The sequence below is a fragment of the Aptenodytes forsteri genome, unplaced genomic scaffold, assembly GCF_000699145.1.
Source record: "Aptenodytes forsteri isolate BGI_AS27 unplaced genomic scaffold, ASM69914v1 Scaffold270, whole genome shotgun sequence".
Lineage (NCBI taxonomy): Eukaryota > Metazoa > Chordata > Aves > Sphenisciformes > Spheniscidae > Aptenodytes > Aptenodytes forsteri.
The window spans coordinates 1,294,498-1,301,366 of record NW_008794631.1 but is presented as its reverse complement, the minus strand read 5'-3'; the positions used below and the strand labels follow the sequence as shown (position 1 = coordinate 1,301,366).

General features: G+C 42.9%; 1 protein-coding gene across 1 annotated transcript in view; it reads right to left on the bottom strand.

The window, feature by feature from the left end:
* DPY19L1 (dpy-19 like 1) overlaps positions 1–188 on the bottom strand; it is a 55,733-nt gene extending 55,545 nt beyond the window's left edge. Inside the window, exon 1 of the mRNA XM_009273499.1 lies at positions 22–188. Coding sequence (XP_009271774.1) covers positions 22–188 — 167 coding nt within the window. The remainder of the gene's footprint in view (positions 1–21) is intronic.
* Positions 189–6,869: the final 6,681 nt, after the last annotated feature.

The window sequence follows — 6,869 nt, the reverse complement described above, 5'->3', positions numbered from 1 at the left end:
AGCGGGGCTCTTCCCGCTCACCTCCCCCCTGAGGGACGGCCGCGGTTTTCTCGCCGGCCCCCGTGCGGGCGGGGCTGCCCGTGCTTCTGCGCTGCCGTCGCCTCCTGTTTCCTCTCCTCGTGTCCTCCGGTGTTTCTCTCCTTTGCCTTTCCCGTGCCCGTTCCTAAGCCGTTTAGCTTTGTACGCATCGTCTTAGTTAAATCGAGCCCACCCCAGAAAGACAGCAAAATTCTAACTGCCAGAAGGAGTCCCAGGGACCCCCCAGCCGCAGAAAACCCCTCTTCCTCCTCCTCCTCCTCCTCCGTTTTGGAGTTTAAACATGGGTTTGCCTTACCGTGTACGCGATGTGGGAGTCCCAGGGAGTTCCCAGCCGCAGAAAACCCCTCCTCCTCCTCCTCCTCCTCCTCCGTTTTGGAGTTTAAACATGGGTTTGCCTTACCGTGTGCCAGCGATGTGGCAACACCCAAGTGGCCTCCGCCACAGGCAGGAGAGGTCGGCAGGGCTGCCTGCAGCCCCGGGTTCGCAGTAAGCCAAGGCCACAAGCAACATGCAACTCCAAACAAAACATTTCTCTGGGTTCGGAGGTTGAAAGGTCCTGTTGCACAGAGGTCCTGTGTAACACGGATCCTCGAGACCTGAAACGTCGCTTCACGACTTTCTAGAGCAGTCACCTTCAGCACCTCACAGCAGCAATCACCGTGGCTCCTACACTAACAGCTGGAATTGCTGTTCTTTCAAGGGTCGTGAATATACAACGCAACTGCCAAACAAGTCCCAGCTACAGCAAAACTCTCTTTCCTCCTCCTGCGCGTGCTTTTTTGCTCAGCACACAGCAGTGGTCAGACAGTAACTCATCCTATAGGGATATATTAATTTAATTACCACTTTTTGATAACGTTGATTAAATATAGCAGAGTATAACCTCCTCATTAATTGCAACCTCTCCAAGCGGATCCATTTCACTCCTTCCTCTGTTCCCTTGTTATTTTTTTCCCCTGGAAGTTCTTTCTTGACCGTACATATTCCTTGCCTCCCAGGTGCTCTTCATTGCTGTCTTCAGGCTTCTTTCACCCTGCTCCTCATTTCGCTCTCTATGTTTCTGTTCCCAATTTTTCTACATGTTTGAGTTTTCCTGGCATCATCTTTCCACTCAACTCTTCGCTTATTTTTCCTGGCCTTTCCACCCCTTTCCTCTGACATAATAGACATGTGACTCTTTCTAAAATGTTTACAACTTCCATTCTTTATTTTCATCTCTTTTCCTAATTTGTTTTATGAATCCTATCCTGTGAAACGCAAGGTTTGAGCCTTATGCGGCAAATACCGTACTAAGATAGTATTTAAAAAATATGTTTAATAAATATATAGTCGGCATATTGTTAGCACAGGAAGGTAATTTTGGTCCAGATTCAGCTGCCAAGATAACGAACGTATGAGAAGAGGACAGCCTTTGCTGTCTTCGTGGTGGTAGGAAGGTTGTTACCACAATAAGGGTATAAAGATACAAGCTGGTACAGTCAGATAAACCAGACAAGCCTGTGGGACTGACAGAGGGCCTGTGTGTCCATAAGTACTCTTGGCTCCACATTTCTCTGCTTGTTGAGGGAAAATCATCCTTCTACCCCCAGCTGTTTTGGGGAGATAATTGCAAAGGGCATGTGTTACACTGATCTCAAAAAATGAGCAAGGAAGAAATAGTATTTTTCATTTGACCAGCTTATATAGTTATATAAAACAGCCAGTTTCCTGAGCACGCAGGCCCCTCTTCCAACATGAATTACCTGTAGCAGTTTAATATTTCAAGAAACATTTATCTGTGCTTATGAGGGAAAATCATCCTTCTACCCCCAGCTGTTTTGGGGAGATAATTGCAAAGGGCATGTGTTACACTGATCTCAAAAAATGAGCAAGGAAGAAATAGTATTTTTCATTTGACCAGCTTATATAGTTATATAAAACAGCCGTTTCCTGAGGCACGCAGGCCCCTCTTCCAACATGAATTACCTGTAGCAGTTTAATATTTCAAGAAACATTTATCTGTGCTTATTATATACTAAAGATAAATGAAAGCGTGAAAGGAACACCATTTGAATGTTTGAAGACTCCATACTATTTTCCCACCTGCTTTCAAAGAGAAAAAGTTCCACAATCCACTTTTTCATATTTGATTTTAATTGTGCAGCCTTATCATAAATTTAGTAACCAAAGGAGTCTATTGTTGCTGGCTGAGCAATTGAAATGTACAGGCTCCACATAGTTAAGGAGTTCTGCATGTAACTGGCATAGAAAAAGAGTAATATATGTTCTGCTGATTTTTAACTCCTGAAACTTATTTTCAATTTTTGCCAAAATCAATAGAGTAATGGAATACTTATGAACTTGAAGGGTTGAGATTATTAAGGTTCAAATGATTGCTGTGGGATGGCTTGACCATTGAGATTAACTGGGCCTGCTCCAGCCTGCAGCAAATCAATTACCTTCAGGCTGCTTTCTTTTATTAAAATTCTTCAGGCAATTTATTTCAAAAGGCACCACCCACAGAACCTGATTACAAAGGCACGTACTACTAAACTAAACAACTCTAAAGATTTTAAAAGTTATTATAAGAATGCAAAGACAGAACATCACATTCTTAAACGTAAAGGTGCCCGTATTCAGCAACTATGAATTGGTAAAGAAAACCGTCAACACTACTTCAAAAGAGCTGCAGTAGGGCAGTACCCCTCTAAAAATAAAATGACACTTGCTTCAATCTGTAAGAGACACAAGTAGTAAGAAATAAACCTTGGGTTTATATCATCACAGGAGTTGCGTTTTTTTCAGAAGTGCTATATTTATTTCCAACATCACGTTTCATAGAGTAGCTCATTACTAATCCTGCACATTGCAGCGAAAGGAGTGATCCCAGTAAGCCAGCACATACCTTACTGTTTATAACAAAAGGGAGGGAGGGAGGGGGGAGGAAATGTGGTAACTCTGAAAGTAAATTTGATTTCTCTCAACTCTTGAGGGTGCTGAAGGATATATACTAGGCCACAGGAGAGACATCATCATCTTATCCTAACTTCTTTTGTCCAGGGACAGCAAAATCCGTAAGATGTTGCTCCAGAGTTTTCTGCTGTCCCAGGACAAAGCACATCCTGGAACACAACATTCCTGTTTCTGTTAGGTCTTCCCTATCTCTCTGACCACGCATTTTCCATGATCACTGGGCTGTCTCTTCATATTTCCAAATCACTCTGCCAGATATCAGCAACCTCAGGATGCTGAGTCGGATGGTGGGCGTGACACACTGCCAATGGAGATAACTCGCAGTCCTCGGGTATCAGGCCCTGCAAGTAAAACACATTGCCTTGGCAGTTCCTGTATATTCTCTAGCAGTATCCATTCCTCAGGACACTGGACATGCACACCTCGTCACCGAATAGTCCAGAGCTTGCTTTCTTTTTCTCCACTCATTCTCATCTTCTGTACTGTTTCTTGCCACCAGTTCTCTCACTCTCCCTCTTGCCTCAAGTGAGACCTTCACTTTGCAGTTTATTACTAATACCAACCCCTTCTCTCTCCCAAGGTGATCTGAGTAGGAGTGCCTGTAGAGAATTCCCTTTTTATATCTATAATAATGTTTCTTGTACTGCTCTGCTTTGTTCCAGTGGCACTGCCTCAGAGCATATTCTGCAGATTTTGCGGCAAGGCTGCCATTGCCACCTACCACAGGCCTTTGCTTCTGCGAAGTTTATGTTGATCCCCCACACTTTCACACATTCAGCAGCAGACTTAATAATAGCAGGACTGCATTGTAGCAAGTTAGGGAACTTCAGGCTCCCTTTTCTTCATTTATTTAATCCAAGGTTAGCATGCAATGAAGGCATAATCTGGAAAGTATGGCTTTTCAGCAAACAATTGTTTGCTGCTGCCTGGTTAGATGTACTCAACCTGGCATTAAATTAGCCATTTTGAGTGCTGACAGCAACATAGCTGCAGCAATGTGGAGCTCAGAGCCTGAGGTAACTAGCCAGGCAGTTCGAGCATTTTGAGCTCCAATACCATATGGCTGTATCTGACTTAACTCATTATTAATCCTACTTGAGCTTCAGTCGCAGAGCAGACAAATTCTTACCTAAGGAAAGAACTTTATGAGAACAGAAATAGTTGGTACCTCTTCTTGTGAAGACCAGGCTGAATAGAAGTGCAGAAGGCTAAGGAGGCTCCTAAGGCAGAATTAAAGAAGCAGGATTGCCCTTGGAGTTTGTACGTGGAGGAATCTGCCAGGAAAAAGGCAGCAGAATCTAGTGACAAACAAGTTATAGTGTGTACCTTGTCCTATTTAACAGCTTTGTGGGGCCAATTCTCTTTCTGCAGGATATGAATATCCCCCCTTGAGTTATCTCCTTTAAACATGCATTGCCTGTATTCTGAAGAGGGAATAATATGCTCCTGGTGAGTTAGTAATACAGCAATCTGATCTCTACTTGCGCATCTCTGTTCACACCTATCTTCTCTTACTTTTAAAATTGCAGTTGCATTTTAACTATATACTATAAAACTATATAGAACTGGAACATCTATGTCTGTATGGCTAACTTCTCATACAAGCAAAAGCTTGTTTCTACTAGAAACAAACGAGAACAACTCACCCAGCTTGCCTACCCTGGCAACAAAAAATCACATTTTTAGAATGAGAGGTCCTGAAGACCCTTCTTTCTTTGACACAGAAATTACCTCCTTCATTTTTATAAAGATGATTGTAAGTCTCAAACTGCCTGCTGCCAGAATAACACTGAAGAACATTAGTGACTCAGAAAACCCAATTACTCTCCACCAGACTTTTTCTGATTTCTTGGCTTTCAGTTTCCAGTACCATTTTTCATGCTACGTTAAATGCTTCCCTGCAGCTCCGAAAAAAATGGTTAAAGAAAAAGGAACAAGAAATACTACGAATATCAGGAAAAAAAATTAAGCTACGCTGGGAACCTCATAGGTCTAACATATCTCCAGTTACCCTTCCTTCCTTGCTGCAGACAGAACGATCAAAGCAGCATAGGCGTCCACTTGCCCTGTTGAGCAGCTGATTTGGGAAATTTCCAAATGCCCTTTCTTATAACATGGAGCGTGATCATCTCCTCCCAACTGGGGCCTGGAATGTTTCTGTAATTCTTCACCGTTCTGAGGACTTTTAACTCCTCTGCATGATATAATCTCCTTACAGCTTTCAAAATGAAGATCTCTTGCTGTACGCTGCACGTTCTCACTGCGTGGCATTTGGCCACAGCAAGTAGTCATGCTAATTTGGCATAGATGCCATGATTCACAGCCACAGCAACTGCATCTTGTTATGCTTCTACTTGCAGGGGCAAATTATAGAGCAAGTTATCTGAGGACCACAGAACTCACTATTACAAGCAGAAGTGATGGATCCAGCTTACCCTAACCCGATTTACTAGCAACCATGGTTTTGCTTCATTTTTTGCGGAGTCAGTGTTTATCTGGCGTGTCTCTAAGTTGCTGCTGCCAAAAGATGCATCAGAGAAGACGGAGGAAACAGCGTGCAGCGACAAGCAGGGGCTAAGTGACAACAACAGAACAGGATCATATGAACATGGGCTGAGCTATTACTATATTTCATGGCAGATGCCCTCTATGCGAGACTGAGAATATGGACATCATTTATGGTGGAAATACGGAAGGCCAGCAACGGACTTAGAACAGAAACATGAGAAAAGCAATGATCTGGAAGTGCTCACAGAGTAGCTTTTCAGTTAACAACTGGCAGAGCAGCCAGATGTGAGAAACAGTAGGGCTCTTGCAATATGTTGCCATATCAAAGTCAGTAAACCTACACTGCTGGAGATGTACTGGCAACTCTACTTTGGCAAGAGAGTGAGAGAACCTTGTGGATCACTGTGAAATACTTACAGACAGCTGTATCAGAAACAGCAGCAGGGTCTAAGTTTGCCTGTTCAGATGTTAGCAAGTTTATTTCTGTTTCACCCTTCGCTTACCCTGATATTCACCTCAGTGGGGATTTCAGTATATCCTTTATTGCCCTGGTTAATGAAGGTAGAGAAGAGGCAGATTAATTACCCACAGACAGTGATAGAAAGTACCTTTGGCAAACTATGCAAAATGGCAGACTGGAGCGAAGGCAAGATGATCCTACACATCAAACGCCCCTTAAATGTCAAAGCCGTGACTTGGGAATGTTGTTTGCTTCCCGTATATGACTGAGAAAAGGTGAATTCTCTGTGACAAACTGAAGTGACTAACATGGTCACTTTGAGGGCTGCAGGGCAGCCTTTCTTGGTAAATCTGGTCTTTTTGCCAGAGACCTTATCAAGGAGAAAAAATGATGCTGAGGCTACAAACCCTTTAATTTATACCCACACAAAACTAAAAATGTAATACAAATATTACACACAAAAATTTTGAAAATCCCATATGGAGTCCTTGTTGGTGATTAACAGCAGCAGTTTATGTCTTCCTCATCTCCTTCCTCACCTTTTTAACTTTTTGATAATCTGTCTCAAATCATGATCCTGACTATTTGTGTGCTTTCATTATACGTTCTGAAACCTTGCTAATAGCAGCACCCAAATCAGGCTTTAGAGACTGTGTTCCCGAAACATTAAGATGTGCCACAGTGTCAAACAACTTGATGGAATTCATCCCTTTCTTTCAATTTTCCATGTGGAAATACAGTTCATTTGTAGGCATCATGGCTTTACACTAGCTATCAGTCTCCCCCCCTTACTTTTTATATCACCGCTCTAGCCTCCTGAACTACTATGAAACGAATAGCTCTCTCTTTCAGCTGGAATAACATGCTTGCCTGTGTCCCATCAGCTGTGCTGACAAATAGGTACAACTAT